Source organism: Petaurus breviceps, unplaced genomic scaffold (genome assembly GCF_028583685.1).
Source record: "Petaurus breviceps papuanus isolate PSGF00001 unplaced genomic scaffold, PetGlider_PUasm1.0 90434, whole genome shotgun sequence".
Taxonomy (NCBI): Eukaryota; Metazoa; Chordata; class Mammalia; order Diprotodontia; family Petauridae; genus Petaurus; species Petaurus breviceps.
This window is the reverse complement of record NW_027187251.1, coordinates 49400-69319: the sequence shown is the minus strand read 5'-3', so window position 1 is coordinate 69319 and position 19920 is coordinate 49400. Positions and strand designations below refer to the sequence as shown.

Here is a 19920-nt window from a genome sequence, read left to right as displayed (position 1 = left end):
TTTATTGCCAAAAAGCAAGAAAAATAAAATGAACAGAGTAGGCACTTAATAAATATTTCTTGACTGACTAACTTAGTAACTTAACGGACTAACTATTTTCCATACTATTTCCATATTCATTTTTCTTTTTTTTTTTTTTTTGGAGACTGAGTCTCTCCATCTTACTCAGGCTGAAGTACAGTGGCCATTCACAGGGCCAATCTGACTTCTGATTGGCATGGAGGTTTTGACCTTTTTCATATTCATTGTGAGTCACTTCTCCCTTCCTCAGCAGCCTGGTAGCTGCCTGCTAACCACACTGGTGTCAGACTTACTCTAGCTCAGAACTCTCAAGCTCAAGTCAGTAGTCAGTAAACATTTATCAAATGTCTACTATGTGCCTAGCACTGTGCTAAGAATGGGAATACAAATAAGAAAAGGAAAGACAGTTTCTGCCCTCCAGGACAATCTAACAAGGCAAGACAATACTCAAAAAGAATGTAAAATGGTAGCTAGAGGGTACCCACAGTGGGGGCATGATGTTTATGGAGAGCTGTCAATAGGAAATGAAGTTAGCTGTAGAATTCGGAGCCCTCTCTAAAGGGGAAATTTGGGAGGGGCTTCTTGCTTTGCCTTCTAGCCCTCTAGGCTGTGGGGTAAGGAAACTGAGGCTGCTGAGAAGGTATTGAGTCTCAAAGCAGAATCAATTGTTATGATGATTTGATTGCAGGTGATGAGTTTTTCCTGGGGGAGGAATGATATTCCTGGAGTCAAAACCAAGTTCAAGTGATCCATCAGCCTTAGCCTCCCCAGTAGTAGAGATTACAGATATACACTACTACCCCTGTCTTCAGATTCATTTTTCTAAATAATTTTTCATCATATCATTCCAACCTTTGCTCAAAAACTTTCAGGGGTTTTCCATTGCCTATAGTATAAAGTCTCTGTTTTCTGGCCTGGACCATCATATGGCCTTCCCTAGCCTTGTCTCCCAGGGTTTACCAGCCTGAACCTCTACTCAAGCCAGACAGGCCTCCAAAACACAGTGCGCATGCTACTTGCTCACCTAACTGAGCTTGGACACTGCTTTCTTGACTTTGCATATTTCCTCTTTCTGAGGTGTGCCTCCTCTCTTCCCACTCCCTCTCTGCCTGTCTAGAGGCAGCTGAGTAGCACAGTGGATAGAATTCCGGAACTGGAATCAGGAAGGCCCAAGTTTAAATCCAGCCTCAGGTACTTAGTAGCTGTGTGACCCTGGGCAAGTCACTAACCTCTGTCTGCATCCATTTCTCATCTGTAAAATAGGGACACTAATAACACCTGTGTCCCAATTGTGAGGATTAAATGAGATCATATTTGTAAAGTGCTTAGCACAGTTCCTGGCACATAGTAAGTAAAATGTGTATGTATGCATGTATGTATATGTACCTGTGTATATATGTTTATACATAAATATATTTACACATACATATATATGTTAGCTATTATTATTTAATTACTTTAGGTTCCTCATCTATAAAATGGGGATAATAGTAATATCTACCTCTCAAGGCTGTTATGAGAGAAAACAGGACAATTTTTATAAGGTGCTTTGCAAATCTTAAAAGTACTATATAAATACTTTCTTCTTCTTCTGCTTCTTCATCATCATCATCAAAAACCTGAACACCTTTTAAGGATCTAATGAAGAACACTACTCACAACTGTACCTTTTACCTGATTGTCTCTTATTTCAGTCTTGTTACAGAATAGGATGGAAAAAAGGAATAGTCCTAAATCCTGCTAGTTCTAACTTCATTCCAAGGAACCTTAAGAAAGGAAAGATAAAGGAGACAGTGCATTCTGTGCCTTATTTGAAAGAGGAAAAAATCGATAAAGATTAATTGTTCTATGGTTACCCATTCTCCTGCTGAACTTCCCCATATTCTCCCCCAGGCTTTTCTAGATCAGTTCATTCCACAGTAATTTTGTGTCTTCTGACCTTTTAGTACCTATTGTCTGTAACAGTTTTTTGTCCTTTGCATTTTATTTTCTCAAATAGATACCCTCCTTGAAGGCAATTATTGTGTCTTATCTGGCTTTGTATCAAACGTAAAGCTTTGTACCCAATAGGTACTCAGTAAGTATGTATTTGATTGATGGTGCAGTGGGTTTTGCCCTTTGGTGCAGATGCCAGTTGAAGTGTTTGAAGTTGAATGCTCCCTATTGACATTACTTTCACTGGATCCACAATTTCATTTAAGTGGAACATTCCTTCCATTGGTTTGGCAATCTGGTGAAAGCTATGAATCTTTTCTCAGAATAATGATTTTATTGTTTGTTTGTTTTTTGTTTGCTTTTTGGAGGGGGAAAGGCAGGGCAATTAGGATTAAGTGACTTGCCCAAGGTCACATGGCTAGTAAGTGTTAAGTGTCTGAGACTGGATTTGACCTCAGGTCCTCCTGACTCCAGGCTGGTGCTCTGTTCACTCACTGTACCACCTAGCCACCCCAGAATAATGATTTTAAATGCATAAAAGAAAATGCATAGGATTACAAAGGAAACTAATTTTGTTGAAATAGGTCTCAAAATATTTAAAACCAAAAAGAACCTTCTTTAAAATGTTGACATTACATGGGTACTAGAGCAACATTCAGGCCAGTTATCTGATATCTTTTGCTTTCACTATAACTCCCTTGTTTTATATGTGAGGAAGCTGAGACCCAGAGAAAAGAAATTACTTTCCTTAGGTTTGGTTAATTAGAATATTTCATATTCTGACCTCTTAAGGTAACAGTTTATACATATTCTTAATGGATAGTCAACAAAATTTTCTTATTAAATACTTTAGAGGTTTTTGTACACTCAATTATCCTTTGTAGTTTTGTTATTTTAATTTTAGGATTTAATAATGAAGCACACTCTTCTTAAATTTTTGTTGTTCAGTCATTTTTCATTTGTGACCTATTTTTGTAACTTCATTTGGGGTTTTCTTGGCAAAGATAATGGAGTGTTTTGTCATTTCCTTTTCCAGCTCATTTTACAGATGAGGAAACTGAGGCAAACAGGGTTAAGTGACTTGTCTAGAGTCACACAACTAGTGTCTGCGGCCAGATATGAACTCAGGAAGATGAGCCATGCTGCCTTCAGGCTCACCATTCTATCTACTGTACCACCTAGCTGCCCTCTCTTCCTAACTCCACAGGCTGTGCTTTATTAAGGAGTGTATTTATGCTAAGCTTCATTACAGTACTCCAGCAGTATGATAGAGGGAATAGAGCATATGTTGAATTTCTTCCCCAGAGAGTTATATTAGTAAATTGTTGTCTACATTTTACCACTAAATTACTGTTGTGATGTTTGGGGTAAATGTAAGGGGCTGTGATTGAATATTGGGCCCCTGATACATTTGCTAGAAAGTTTCATTATAGCTGCACACTCTAGAATCGAATTATAGCTTTAGAAACTATGTCAACTCATTAATTTTTCTTTTTTAAAATTTTGTTTTCAGTGTTACCTGATTTATTTACTTGCAATTTTTTTTTTGTATTAAGGACAAACAGAAACTTCTCCTTTCATCTTCCCTCTCTCTGATTTATGATAAATTTAGTTTCCTTCAGTCTGGCATTTGCTTCAGCAGGCAGTCTTCCTTCAAGTACCACCCTGATTGATGTATAATCTTTGATATCTTCCATTAGCCTCCAGGATCACTAAGTTCAAGGCCCTCTTGGAACCTAAGGAGCCCTGCCGAGGAACTGAAGGCCTTCAGAGTCCTTGGGGTGATTGACAAGGTAATTCTTCAGTGTCTCTTCAAGAGTTCAGTCATAAATCGACTGCATGCTGACATTCTGTCTTTGAAGCTTTGGATCTTAAGGATATGAAACAAAAGGAGAAAATGACTCAAATGCATCTGCACTTTAAAATAACAAAAGCAGAAGAAAAAAGGCTTTTATCTAAGCAATTCATGTAAGGTCATGCAAAATATATTTGAGCTAAAGGAAAAGGTACATGTTTGGTGGCATTCAGAAGAGTAGGACCTTTTAAAAAGTATTGGGTGTTATAGCAAAGAAAAGACAAACCAGTGCATTTTGTGCTCAGGGATGACTAATAGGGGAACAGCGATTCAGTCCTGTTCTACATTAACAGGCATGTTAACAGCTTAGTGGTCAAAGAGAAATAAATAGCTTTCTCTTATTTATTTGGGGATTTGAATGGAAAATTCCCCAGAAATTTGATAGTAAATCCAAGTTTGGTTTTACTGTTAACATGTTTTCGCACTACTAAAGTATATACTATTGGCACATAGGATATTTTCCAGGTGTAATTAAAGAAACAAACAGCATCTTTAACAAATAATCCATTGTTTTTTGTAGTTGATTAGACTGCTATTTAGCCACACTAAACAAAAGAAAATATATTATTTAATATTCAGGATACAACCTTTTAGTTTCATGAAGGTTTATTTTTTGCCATGAGCTAGAAATTATGAAGTACCCTAATACTTGAACAGCAACACTTATTGAGTGTTCTTGATATGGTGAAACAAGTTTATGGTACCGTATTGAAACTGAAGATTTTGTAGAACTTTGAAAGTAATTACATAATGGCTAACAGTAGAAGGCCTTAAAAAAAGGGAATTGTCTGTCACAGGAAAACATTACTAGACATAATTATTTACCAAGTAATTTATTTCAGATTATTTCATTTGGTAGAATATTGAACTGAGAGACATAGGATTAGTAGTGAGCTATTCAGTTTTTAAAACCTGAAGACCAAATTTTAAAAAATATTCTAGTTGGAGTATATCAGGTGTGGCAACTCCTGGTGAAAGTTGGTATTTAAGCTTTCTTCTGTTAGACAAATAATAATATCTTACATTTGTGTAGTGTTTCATAGTTTTCAGAGCTCTTGGACACATGTTTTCATTCAGTCCTCACAATAGCCTTTTATAGATTGTGATTGTGGGAGTAATTGATACTTTACTGGAGGAGAGGTATTCTGCAGTAATAACAATTTACACATAGCACTTTTAAGGATCTGCAGGGGCTTTCCTCCCAGCCTCTCAGAGAAAGTAAGTGGCTGGTACAAGGTCAGAGACTAGAAAGCAGAGCTAGGACTCGATCCAGACAATCAGGAAGCATTGATTAAGTGCCTAGGATGTGCCAGGTCTGGTGTGAAGTGCTGGACATTTTGAAGAAAGGAAAAGACAGGAGCTCTCAACCTGAGGGAAGAGACTATGTGCAAAAAAAAAAAATGTACAGAGAGACTGCATGAAGGATAATTAGGAAATAACCAATAGAAGGAAGACATTAGGATGAAGAGGTATTGGGAAAGGTTTCTTGGAGAAGGTGGAATTTTAGTTGGATTTGAAGGAAGCAGGAAGCTGAGGTGAGGGAGAGAGAATGTGGGGACAGCCAGAGAAATGCCCAGAACCAAAAGATGGAGTGTCTTGTTTGAGGAATAACTAGGAAGACTAAGAAGTGTCACTGGGTTGAAGAGTAAATTGGGGGGGAGTGTCTAAGGTATAAGCAGAATGGAAAGCTAGGGGTAAGGCTAGGTTATGAAGGCCTTTGAATGTCAAATAGAGGATTTTGTATTTGATTCTAGAGGTATTAGGGAACTACTAGAGTTTATTGAGTGTGTGTGTGTGGGGAGAGGGGTGACATGATCAGACCTATGTTTAAAGAGAATTACTTTGGCAACTGAAAGAGGATGGACTAGAATAGGGAGAAACTTGGCAGACCTACCAGCAGGTTATTGCAGCAGTCCATGCATGAGGCAATAAGGGCCTGCAGTGGAGGGCTTTCCTGTCAGAGGAAAGAAGAGGACACATTTGAGAGATTTTGTAAATGTGAAATCGGCAGGCTTTGGCAACAGATTGTATGTGGAGAGTGAGAGATCATGGAAAATCCAAGATGACTCTTAAGTTGTAAGTTTGGATCCCAAGTCTTCTTGAAAACAATCACATTGCTTTTTAAAATGGGAAAAGAGGAGAGCTAAGTGGAAAGAATCTTTTCTTGCCAAGATAGTAATGCCAAGCTATAAAAGCTCTTCAGGAATATTTCAGTATTCTAACATCTAGCATTACTGTAGTAAATGTTTTCAACTCTGTTTTTGGAATCAGAAGGAAAAAAAAGTATTTGCTTACTAGCCAGCCTAGATAGAGTGCATTCATTTGAGCTAAGGAAACCTTTAAGCATTGTGGTATGATGGAAATAACACTAACCTCTGTCACTCAATAGATGTGTGACCATTGGCAAGTTAACCGATGAGCCTTAGTTTTTTTTTCTCTAAAAGGGAACTAATACCTGCTGTTACCTATATAATGGTGTTATTGTTAATATTAAATGAGATCATGTTCATAGAATACTTTCTAAATTGTAGAGTGAGACATAGCTAGTTGTAAGTAGTCATAGTTTATTGTTCGACTTAGAGTATATGGTTATTAAATGTTTCATGACGATGGTACATTCTTGCTTTGCCATAATACCCTGGATCTTCTCTTTTGTTTTTGTTGTTGTTTTTAACCTGAATTGAGCTAGAGAATAGAAGGAAATAGTGATTATAATCGAGGTTAGGTTAAGGGGGAGTTTATTCATGAGTATTTGTGCATATATGGGGGACTAACAAGCATATATCATTCAGGTTATATAATCCATAAAATGTGTTTGTGTTGGAGGTATAGATGAACAGTTTAGAGAAAGTTGGGATCTCCTGTCATGGCAATAAACTTTATTGCTTTGTAACACATTGAAAGAGGTTTGCAAACAGGAGATTAAAACATTGGAGCAATGAGGGAAGATTTGGTTTGATCTTCATAAAGATAATTAGCTTACCTCTGTTCATTTGTCATAAACCGTACTTCTAATCTTGTAGATGCCTGCTAGTAGGGTTATAGAGGCAGCATGCTGGCTTGGAAGGAAGCACTGCTGACTTTGGGATGAGGGGGAACCTGGGTTTGAATCCCCTCTCCTAGGTTTACTGGTTGTAACTACAGGCAAGCTCCTTCAGCTAATCCTCAGTTTCCTTATTTTAGAAATGAATCTAATTGTACTTAATGTGCAGTTTTGTTGCAAGACCCAAATGAGATATTTGTAAAGCACTTTGCAGGTCCTAAATCTCTATGTAAATGTCTGTTGCTATTATTTTTGTGATTGTCAAAACATCAGCAAAAAGTTATCAATCATCTGGAGAAAACCCAAATCAAAGTATGGGTCCTAGCAATGGTAAATAAGTGCTGTCATCTTCATAAATGTAGAATAAGTTGTTATTTACCATTTAAATTAGAAAAACTTTATTGAACTCAGCACCAACTAAAATGAGCATGAGCATTGCCATACATAGTAAACAAAAAAGGAAGATTGTATACTACTTACTTTTTTTTTTTTTTTTTTGAGACAGTTAAATTACTTGCTCAGGGTCAACACAGTAAGTGTCAAGTATCTGAAGCCAAATTTGAACTCAGGTTATCCTGACTCCAGGGCCAGTGCTCTATTTACTTCTTCACGTAGCTGCTCCTAGTAAGTTACTTTTTTGAATGACTTGGCATTATTTAATCAAAATCACTTTACTTTCTATTATATCTACTATACAGAAGCCTTTGTTTACTTATGCTTCACTGGACTTAGAAGTTTATGTAAATGTTACATAAAATTTAAGGAAATTATTTAGATTAGGAGTAGCTAAAATATGAAGATTAAATATTCACTTTTAGAGGCATTAATGTGATGTTTTCTGTGGTACAATCTGTAAAAATAATTGACTGTAATCAGAGTAGCAGAAACTTTAATATTTGGACTTTAGATTGCTATGTTCTGAGTTCAACTGGATTTATTATAGTTTGTCCTATATCTAAATAATCCTCAAAAACATTGGTTGGCATAAACTTTATTCATGTCATTAACTATATCTGTAGTTCTTTATCACCTATCCCAACACCTTCTGTATTTGAAGCTCTGTGAGGGAAAAGAGTGTCTTATTTAATTTTGACTCATACATTGCACAGTACGTAGTATATGTTTAATGAATGTTGATTAAAAAGACAAATGTATGCTAGTTGTAAGTTCTCGAGCTGGTTCCTTGAGCTGGGTTGCATTTCTTATCATTGCCATTTCCATTTTCTTGTGAGATCATATATAAAAATATATATGTGTATATATGTGTACACACATGTCTATTATGTATTACATATTCTCTCATGGGAGGTCATATATATATATACACATAATGTATCATGCATAGTATTCTTGTATCATAAAATATTATGTTAACTATTATGTTATATATTATATGATACATATATGTTATGATATATTATGCATATGGCCTCCCATGAGAGAATATATAAAATATATTATTCACACATACACATATTACAATATTATTATACACCTACATATATGTTTTTTATGTTGTCTCATGTGAAGTCCTACACTCCTCCCTTCCCCCCACTATACGGATAGTTCTCACTTTATGTAATGTTGCTTTACATAAATTCAGCTCCCCAGCAGGCAGCAGACCTAAATGACCTGGGCTCCAGCTCCAGCTCCCTGGCAGCAGAGGAGGCAACCACATCAGTGTGGCCCTGTGCCAGAGGTCCTCTACTGTAGACACTGAAGTCACTCCTGCTGCAGGGGCCCAGGAAATGTAGCTGCCCCAGGAGGGGAAGGGCAGGTCTGTGGAATGGTCCACTTACATTAAGTGAGAACTGACTGTATATGAATGTAGAGTATATATTTTCTTCTGTGAGATTATAGATATTTATATAAACCTATATGATATCACTTGAGAGAATATATGTACATAAGCAGAATGTATAGAGATATGATGTGACATGTATATAATGTATCCTATTTTACTATGTAGTTATGATGTTTAGATATTTTCTCATGTGTTCATATATACATATACATTTTTATACACATGTATGCATATATACATAAATGGTCTCACATGAGAGAATATATGACGTACACATATGATGTATATGTTATATTTTTAGAGTGCCATATATTTTATAGATGTACAATATTGTCATATGAGATCACATACATATGAGGCCATATGTATAAATGTGTACACACAGTATGCACACATATGGTCCACATGAGAGCAACATGTATCACGATACACATATAATATACATGATACATTATACATATATTGTCAAGTATGATGGAGATGTTATGGGTAGATTAGAGAAAAATCTGATATCTAATTAGAATATCTAATTCTGACATTCTTTGATTATGTAGCCCAGAAGAACTGAGCATTATGACTTTTGGAACTGAATAGTCATACACACGCATATCCAATTTGTTATCAGATCTTGTTTTGACCTTTGCAATGTCCTAGCACATATTAGGTGCTTATTAGATGCTTCTCAGTGAATAATACCATCTCTCCTTTATGTCCCCTTCTTTCTGCTCATGCAGTCACCACCCTAGTAGAGGCCCTCATCACCTCTCACTTAGATTACTGAGGAGCCTTCTGATTGGTCTCCCTTCTTCCAGTCTCTCCCTATTCCAGTGCATCCTTCATTCAGCTGCCAAAGTGATTGCTCTAAGTGAAGTTCTGACTATATCACTCTTCTTCTGTAATGGGGTCCCATTACCTCCGGAATCAAAAATAAAATACTCAGGGGTGGCCAGGTGGCTCAGCGAGTAAGAGCACTGGCCCCAGTGTCGGGATGACCTGGGGATCGAATCTGGGCTCAGATACTTAGCACCACACCCAGAAATAACTGGCTGTGTAACCTTGAGCAAGTTACTTAACTCCAATTGCTTAAAAAAAACAACAACAACTCTATGTGGCATTTAAAACCTTTTGCAACTTTGTCTCTTTCTATCTTTCCCATCTTCTTATGTCCCATTCCCTTCCTTTTACTCTATGATCCAGCTGCACTGATTGACCTGATATTCTTTAATCACCAAACTCTATAGCCTAATTTTGTGCATTTGTATTGGCTGATCTCTGTGTCTGTAGTGCTCAGCAGCAGCTAGATTGGGTAAATGCATAGATTACAGGGCCTGGAGGCAGAAAGATGCACCTCTGACTTTATGTAAGCTGTATGGCTTCCTTATTTGTGTGAACCTGGGCAAGTCATTTCATGTCTGCCTGCCTCAATTTTCTCAACTATAAAAAATAATAGCATTTAGTTCTTAGGTTCTTGTGAAGATTAAATGAAATAATAATTATACTGTAGCACAGTGCCAGGTACATAGTAGGCCCTTAATAAATTCATCCTTCCCTCCTTCCTTCCTTCCCTCCTTCCCTCCTTCCCTCCTTCCCTCCTTCCCTCCTTCCCTCCTTCCTTCCTTCCTTCCTTCCTTCCTTCCTTCCTTCCTTCCTTCCTTCCTTCCTTCCTTCCTACCTTCCTTCCTTCCTTCCTTCCTTCCTTCCTTCCTTCCTTCCTTCCTTCCTTCCTCTGGATTCTTTCTCTGGATGTAGATGGCATTTTCTATCATGAGCTTTTTGGAGTTGTTTTAGAACCTTGCATTTCTGAGAAAGTCAGTCATCATACAATGCGGCTGTAACTGTGTACAATGTTCTGCTGGTTCTGTTTCTCTCAATCAGCATCAGTTCATATGTCTTTCCAGGTCTTTCTGAAGTCTGTCTGCTCATCATTTTTTATAGCATGATAGTGTTCCATTATATTCATATACCACAACTTGTTGAACCATTCCCCAGTTGATGGGTATCCCGTCATCCTCGAAGAAATTTAACAGTATCCTTGATATCTTTCTGGTCTGACTAGTCAGATGTGCAAGAATAGATAGTAATTTTCTGAGCCTTTTTTTTTTTTTATCACCAGCAGAGTTAAAGCTGTATTAAGAGATCCAGTTTTTTTTTCCTTTTTTTAAAATTAAATTTTATGTTTATTGTTTACAACATTCATTTCCACAAGATTTTGAATTACAAATTTTCTCCCCTTCTTTCCCCTACCCACCACCCCAAAACAGCGATGCCACTGAATACCTCCTCCCCCAATCTGCTCTCTCCTATATTCTTCCCCATTCCCCCTCTGACTTTCTGGTAGGGCAAGATGGATCTCCATACCCCAATGCCCGTATATCTTGTTTCCCAGTTGTATGTAAAAATAATAATAATAAATTTTTAAACATTTGATTTTAAAACTTTAAATTCCAGATTCTTTCCCTTCTTTCCTCATCACCCACCTTTACTGTGAAGATAAGCAATTCAATATAGGTTGTACATGTGTGGTTATGCTAAACATTTCCATGGTGGATATATTGGGAAAGACTGACTATATTTCCCTCCATCCTATCCCGCCCCCCCACTTGTTCTATTCTCTATTTTGACCCTGTCCCTTTTTAAAAGTGTGTGCTTCTAAATACTCTCCCCCCACAATCTGCCCTCCCTTCTATGATCCCCCATTGTATCCCCTTTCCCCCTATTTCCTGTAGGGTAAGATATCCAATTTAGTGTATATGTTATGCCCTCCTTAAGCCAAATTCAATGAGAGTAAGGTTGACCCATTCCCTTTTGCATTCCTGTTCTTCTCCTCCATTGTAACAGTTTTCCCTTGCCTCTTTTATATGAGATAATTTACCCTATTCTGTCTTTCCCTATTTCTTCTCATTATATTCTTCTCTCATCTCTTAATTTTATTTTTTAAATATCATCCCTTCCTATTCAATTGATCCTGTGCCCTTTGTCTATGTATACCTGTACACATGTATACACACACTCACATATGTATTCATATACACATATACCCTCCTATATAGACATATATATGTATGTATACATATATGCACACATATATACACACACATTTATGTTACCTTCAACTATCCTCATACTGAGAAAAGTTTCATAAGTTACAATTATCATTTTTCCATGTAGGCATATAAATAGTTCAACTTTGATAAGTTCCTTGTGATTTCTTTTCCCTGTTTACTTTCTCATGGTTCTCTTGCTTCTTGTATCTGAATGTCAAATTTTCTATTCAACTCTGGTTTTTTCATCAAGAATGCTTGAAAGTCCTCCATTTCATTGAATGACCGTATTTTTCCTTTAAACATGATACTCAGTTTTGCTGGGTAGGTGATTCTTGGTTTTAATCCTAGCTCCTTTGACCTCCTGAATATCATATTCCAAGCCCTTCACTCCCTTTATGTAGAAGCTGCTAGATCTTGTGTTATCCTGATTGTGTTTCCACAATATTCAAATTGTTTCTTCTTGGCTGCTTGTAATATTTTCTCCTTGATCTGGGAACTCCAGAACCTGGTTATAATATTCCTAAGAGTTTTCTTTTTGGGATCTTTTTTTTTTTTAAGAGCAATTGGGGTTAAGTAACTTGCTCAAGGTTACATGGCCAGTTATATCTGGGTGTGGTGCTAAGTATCTGAGGCCGGATTCAATCCCCAGGTCATCCCGACACTGGGGCCGGTGCTCTTACTTGCTGAGTCATCTGGCCACCCCTAAGCAATTGGGATTAAGTAACTTGCTCAAGGTTACACAGCCAGGTGTTTCTGGGTGCGTGCTAAGTGTTTGAGCCCGGATTTGATCCCCAGGTCATCTCGACACTGGGTCCGGTGCTCCTACTCGCTGTGCTACCTGGCCACCCCTGGGATCTTTTTCAAGAGGTGATTGGTGAATTCTTTCAATTTCTATTTTTCCCTCTGTTCTAAAATATGAGGGCAATTTTCCCTGAGAATTTCTTGAAGGATGATTTCTAGGTTCTTTTTTTTTTTTTTTGATTATGGCTTTAAGGTAGTCCAATAATTTTTATATTATCTCTCCTGGATCTGTTTTCCAGGTCAGTGGTTTTTCCAAAGAGATATTTTCATGTTGCCTTCTATTTTTTCATTTGTTTGGATCTGTTTAATAGTATCTTGATTTCTCATAAAGTCATTAGCTTCCAATTGCTCCAGTCTAATTCTGAAGGAATTATTCTCTTCAGTGAGATTTTGAAATTCTTTTTCCATCTGGCAAATTTGGCTTTTTAAGGCATTCTTCTCCTCATTGGCTTTTTGGGCCTCCTTTGCCATTTGAGTTAGTCTATTTTTTAAGGTGTTATTTTCTTCAGTCAGGTTGTTGACTTTTTCATGATTTTCTTACATCATTCTCATTTCTCTTCCCAATTTTTCCTCCATTTCTCTTACTTGATTTTCAAAATCCTTCTTGAGCTCCTCCATGGCTTGTAACCAATTCATATTTTTCTTGGAAGCTTTTGGTGCAGGAGTTCTGATTTTGTTGTCTTCCTGCCATTCCATGCTTTGATCCTTTTTGTCCCCAAAAAGGAATCTAAGGTTTGATTGCTGTGCTTGCTTTGCTTCCTCTGCTTGCTCATGTTGCCACCCAATTACTTGAATTTTGAGCTTTTTGCCACAGTAGAACTCTGCTTCCATAGAGGAAAGCTTTGTCCCAAATCGCTGGGGTTTTCTCAGCTGTTGGAGCTATTAGTTGGGTGCCCTCTCTGCATCCCTCACAAGCTCTGGTCTACTGAGCACACACCCTAGGGCCTCTACTCAAGACTGTGATCCAGATCTAAGCAGGTTAAAGCAAGAGCAATTACCCTCTGAATGGTTGCTTGGTCCCCTTATGATCTGCAGGCCAGGAGCTCTGAAGCAGCCACGCCGCCACACCTCTGCCACTTCTTGCCCTGGGGTATGGGCCAGACTACACTCCCTGTCCCCCCCAATTTCAACAGAGTTCCACACTGACATTTTACTTTGTCTTTGGCATTTATGGGTTGATAATTCTGGAAACCACCACTGCTGCTGGTGATCCACTCTCCTGAAGTCCTCTCCAGCCGCTGCTTGTTGGGGATGCATGGGGCTAAACCTGCAGGCTCACGCAGGGCTGGGTTTGGGTCCCAGCAAGCTGTGATGGACCCTTCCTGTAGGCCTGCTAGGCTGCCTGCAGTGGGTTATTTGTTTCTCTGTGTTCTGTCACTTTGTGGGTTCTGTAGCTCTAAAATTTGCTTAGAGTTATAATTTATAGGTATTTGAGGTAGTTTTGGAGGGATCTCATGGAGTTTTCCTGCAGTTCTATGCTGCCTTCTTGGCTCCCCCCTCTCTCCCCCCCCACACACATCCAGTTTTAATTACCTTTATTTTTACGACTGAGTTTAAGGATGTGCCAGTTGAGTATTTTGCATTTTTTCTGGTTAACCAAGACATTTTTATTACTTATATACACAAAAGGAGACCTGGGCCATGGATACGTAAGGAAATGTTATAATCTTCTTCTTTATCTAGTATGCCTTTCTGCCTCTCATAATTGTAGCATTCAAATATTCAGTTTGTACAGTGGGAAAATCCCACTAATGCTTAAACCCTTTGATTGATTAGGGCCTAGAACAAGTAATTCACTCAGCTCACTTACTAGGGTTGCCCTTCTAAGGATTTTCTATCAACTGTATTAATAAATGGGTAAAGCCTAATATTTGAAAGGACCTGTTGTTTGTTGCTAGGACCTCTAAAACTACTAAAAGGAAGGATTTTTCTTTGTAATACTTTGGTGAAACTGTTCAGGCAGAAGTCATCATTTATGTGGTACCTATCCTTATGAGGTAAAGTTGACTGCTTTGCTAGAGCTGAAGTCATTAACATTTTTTGAGTCATGGCACAATAAATGTAATAGGTTTGAGGTTATTCATTAACACAGGGGCAGAATTCCAACATCAGGTGAACAGTATTAATATATGAGTGCATGAGTATATATATTCATCTACCAATACCCTCACATCTTTGTGAATCTCTAATAGATGATTTAGGGATTCAAATTTGAGTTTACTTCTTACCATTGATTTCAGAAACCAGAATAGGAGCTAAAAAACCAAGACATCAAGAGATAGTGGAATAGAGTTGTATTTTGAATGGAAGTAGGCTAAATATAAATAGGATGGGCAGTAGATATATTTTAAGCATGCATCAAAATACAACCTCTATCCTAAATTTGAACGACTAGCAACCAACCATAGTAGCAGCATACTTGCCTGGCATGTAGCCATTTGAAAAATGGAGAAGGGAGGTGACTTGGATCTACTTAGGAGTCTAAGAAACAACATCACAAAATGTGAACTGGAAATGACATGGAGATTATTTCATCCAATGCTCTAAATTTTCAGTAAGGAAATAGAGACCAGAGAGTTGCCCAAAGTCACATAGCTTACACTTTATAAATAGTTTTTGTAAATATAAACCAAAAGACACACTTGATATGTTAGTTTTGTTGCTGAAAAAATATTTCTTCATTTTTAGTTTTTAATATTCATACTAAATAGCACATAAAAACCAAGTAGTGCCCTTTTTGAAGATGAAGGACATGTGTTTGTATTTGATAGACACATTTACAATTGTAAGTAATGTTTCATGAAACCTGAATTAAGGTAAGGAATAAGTCTGTAAACTTCATTGCCTTGACGCTTTATTCCATTTCCCTAATGGTTAATGCCTCATGTATATATACATATATATGTATAATTTATTTTACTCTTCCAGAATACTTTATCATAGCAATAGTAATACTTTGCATGTATATAGGATCTTTGTTTCAAACAATAGCTCATTGTTTTTTAAAATAGCTAAAATTATTATTCCTTGCAATAGTAGTGTCAAACTTCAATAGGAACAAGTCCCTGTGGGCTGAAAACGACAAATTAATATTATGTTGTATTTTCGTTTATTTTGTTAAACATTTAAATTTGGTTTGGGCCTTAGTTGGGAATCTTATAGCTAATGGAGTTTGACACCAACAACAGTTTTGGTGGTCAGATGGTAATTATCCCTATTTTAACCTGAGCCAGTTGAGTCACTTAAAGTCAACTAGCAAGGATTGCATTAGAATTTTGATATCCTGAAGTAACTATTCTGATGTAAGCCAAACATTAATAATATGCCTCCATCCTTACCTAAACCCACAATTTTCTCTATCCTTGAAATCACTTTTTCTTTCAAGGCTCTGTTTAGTTTGTTCCCATCCTACTTATTCAACTTTTTTCCCCCTGTTTCCTAACACACAACCTGTGCTTTAGTCATGCCTCTTTCTTCACTATCCCTGCACACATCATTCCTACCCAGTACATTTGCAAATGCTATTTCCTCCCACCACTTCCCACCCCCTTAGTGCCATTTTTCCTACCTCCCACATATCCACCCCTTCCCTGTTCTTTAAGGCTTGGCTCAAAGTCTACTTTCTCCATGAAGCCTTATCTGAATTTATTAACCTGTCCTGCTTTCCCCTTTCTGATTATAAGTTATAATCAGTGCCACACAATTAAGATTATGATGTATTTGGCGAGAAGCTCAAGATTTTAGGTGGCATTTTCAGCATTGCTGCTGATTGAAAAACAAGGGCTTCTGAAGAGAGAGACTGATTTGGGAAATGAACAGCTGATTAAGAAGGTGCTGTCTACAGATGGATTCTGGACGTCTTGATTAAGGCTTAAAATTTGGGAATGATGGGTTCTTGATAAAAGATGGAATGTACATAAGAGGTGGTAAAAATGTATTTGCCTGGTGTCTTACAAATCCAAATAAAAGGGTTTTGGACTAACATGTGGAAGGAAAGAAAGAATACTCTCTATGTATATTTACCAAGGTAGATAACACAGATGGTAGGTAATCAGTAGGAAGAATAGCAGTAGGAGCACCCAGAAATTCACTGGAGATAAAATTCAAGAAAATAGGCAGTAATAATAATGTTTGTTTTGTACTTTAAGGTTTATAGAACAGTTTTTATCACAACAGCCCTATACAGTAGGTAACTGAGTATTATCCCCATTTAACTAATGAACAAACTAAGGCAGTGACAGTTAAGTAGTTTGCCCATGTTCACACATCTACTAATTATCTGAGGTGGGATTAAAAAACTCTTATGATTCCAAGTTTAGCACTCCCTACATTATTTCACATTACTTCAAATGACTGTACACAAATGCACCAATTATAGGTAATAGGCAAGATGAATGAGAGATCCTAATTTAAAGAAGCAAATGCTATAATTTAGACTTGATGGGATGAGATCTATGATTGAATTGACTCTAGAAGGACAAGAAAAAGGGAAGGTAGAGGCCATAATAATATTGCACATTAGGAAGATATACTCATGAGGAAATCCAGGAACCAGAATAAAGAAAGCACAATAGAAAGCATCTGTGTGAAGATCATTGTAAACAAAAATAAGTGATATTGTTATTGGAATATGCCACAGACCATCTGGATAGAAAGAAGAAACTAGATGAGGTTTCAAAACACACAGGAAGTCTGGAAGAGACAGTGATACAGAAGTCACAGAGGACTTCAGTTATCCAGATATTTGTTACCCTTCTCTTGCTATGACCAAAGGAGGGCAACTAATTGATAGTTGACTTATTTTAATGATAAATTCTGTTTCAAAAGGTAGAGAGAGCAATGAGGCAACATTTTCAGAATCTGATTGTTATTAGGAGAAACTGGTTCTTGAAGTGGAAATGATGGGCATTTTGTGAGGTTTTACTTTAGAATTTTTCAAATAAGAGGACATAATTTGACATGTATGCCTAGTATCTTTTAATTAAGTCTGTAGTTTCCTCCTGTGTTCTAGTTTTGTCTCTTTAGCTAAATTCTCACCTCCTTGAAATCAGGGACCATGTTTTAGATTTCTTAACTCCATAGTGTCTAAATATAATGTTAAACACATAGTAGGTTTTTGTAAATACTTGCTGAGTGACTTTTAGAAAAGTTAGAAACATTGTATTCATTTTAAGCTTTTTGAGTATCATATCTGTTCAAAATCCCTAAATGCACTATGCTTGCAGGATATATGTGCACCTTCACATGAGAACATTATGGACACTGAACTATCACACACTTAATATTCATCATATTTTCACCTCCTCATATAGTGGATACCTGTGAATTAATTATTGGCAGGGCATTTTGCTACCATGGGTGAAACTGCCATTTTGAAAGTGAGAATATTATCTTTGTATTTCTTTCATTTAATCATACATTGTGCTTTTCCTTAACATTATTGATGGGATTCATACTGTAAGGATTCTGCTAGTCCATGTTAATAGAATTTTCAACATGTAAACAATTTCAAGATTTATAACAATTTGTGCATGCAAAGGAACCTTGTAACTCATATTTTGAAATAAAACATTTAAATCTCCATTATTTTTTTGCTGTCCCTTTAATTGGGAATCAAGGCTCTCTTTTGCCTACAAACTGTATCAATTCTTCAGTGAATGTGTTAATTTGAGCATGTAACTGTAGGTCCTTTTAGCATGCTCATATTGTTGCTGTTCAGTCATTTCAGTTGTGTCTGACTCTTTGTGACCCCATTGGTAGTTTTCTCAGGAAAGATACTGGAATGTTTTTGCCATTTCCTTCTTCAGCTCATTTTACAAATGAGGAAACTGAGACAAACAGTATGAAATTACTTGCCCAGAGTCACATAGATGGTGAGTGTATGAGGTCAAATTTGAACTCAGGCCTCCAGGCCCCGGTGTCCTAACCACTGTGTCACCTTGCTGTCCCCCAGCATCAGTGTGAGAAGGCATTACTTTAGCACCTATTTGTATGTGATGTACCACTGAATAGGGAAGGTTACATAGACACAGTTGCTATTCTCTAGGAACTTTCAGTCCAAAACAAATTACATAGACAAACACATGGAAGGAATTATCAGGAAGAATAAAAACATTAATGAACAGTGAAGTATTTCAAGTCAATGGAAATTTAAAAATATTGAATTACTCTTTTTATCCAGTGTTTAGCACAGTCCCAGGCACATAGAAGGTGCCTAATAAATGCTAGTTGATAACCTTCAAGTGGAGATGAGATTATCTAAAACTAACTACTAGACTATATTTAATTGAATTTTTTCATCCAAATTTAACATGCTGTTAACATTAACAAACAAAGTTAACTTCAGAACACAGTTTAAAGAAATAGAATAAAGGTATTCATTATTTGATTGAATGGCATGAACTGAACTTGGGCCCATCAGCCCAGAACTCCAGAATTCTAACCTTACTTTAGCATAATTTCTTTGTGGCCTTGCACAAGTTGCTTCTCACAAAGACAGTTGAATAAAATGGAGAATAGCTAAGGCATAGAGATCCTGCTTCTAAAGCATTTGGACATAAGAAGAGCTGTGTAAGTGGTTGTTTTTCCTGGCACTTCAGTAATTCTATTTCCAACCCAATTTCTCAGTCTTTTATATTCTGCTTTCTGCTATATTTATATCCAGTCTCCTTACAAAGGCACACTGTGCCCTTTGGAAGCAGGTTTCATGAAGTAATAAATGTATATGCCCAGGATTTAAAAAAATATGTAAAGCAGAAAATTTTCTTTCATACACAAACACACACACCCATATATATGTGTATATGTTTATTGCTTACTAAGTCATTAACCTCTCTTCTTCATATAAAACATGGTTGAAGAATGGATCATGAGCATCAACCCTTAGCTGAAATGAATGCAAGAGATTTTAAATTCGTGTTTATAATAGGAATAAGTAATCCCTTCGTTATTTTTTCAGGGGCATGGAGAAATGGGGAATAATATACATTTACATTGCTTTAATTCAGAAGTACCTCCTCATTAGTGTCCACTCCAAGAGGGGTATGGCCAGGTAGCTTCGAAGACATTAGGCATGATAGGGAATGAGTGTATGGATAGCATTTCTCTTTCATGCCCAGATACTAGGTTTGACAAAGAAGAGGAAGAAGAAGCCTTCCATAACTACCACTCTATTTTTATTTTTTGCTTTTTGGAGGGCAGTTGGGGTTAAGTGACTTGGCCCAGGGTCACATGACTAGTTTTTGTGTTAAGTATCTGAGGCCAGATTTGAACTCAGGTCCTCATGACTCCAGGGCCAGTGCTCACTCTATTTTTTTTTCCTTTTTTTTAGAGGGGGGAAGGTGGGCAGTTGGGGTTAAGTGACTTGCCCAAGGTCACATGGCTAGTAAGTGTTAAGTGTCTGAGGTTGGATTTGAAC

General features: G+C 37.1%; 1 protein-coding gene across 4 annotated transcripts in view; it reads left to right on the top strand.

The window, feature by feature from the left end:
• The window catches only part of RPS6KC1 (ribosomal protein S6 kinase C1), a 164580-nt gene that overhangs the window by 104542 nt on the left and 40118 nt on the right, over positions 1 to 19920 (top strand). For 3 of the 4 annotated variants that reach the window (XM_069108724.1, XM_069108727.1, XM_069108726.1), the window contains one exon: positions 3657 to 3749. The exons of the other annotated variant lie outside the window; for it this stretch is intronic. In XM_069108724.1, the coding sequence (XP_068964825.1) occupies positions 3657 to 3749 (93 nt within the window). The remainder of the gene's footprint in view (positions 1 to 3656; positions 3750 to 19920) is intronic. 4 annotated transcript variants of the gene reach the window in all.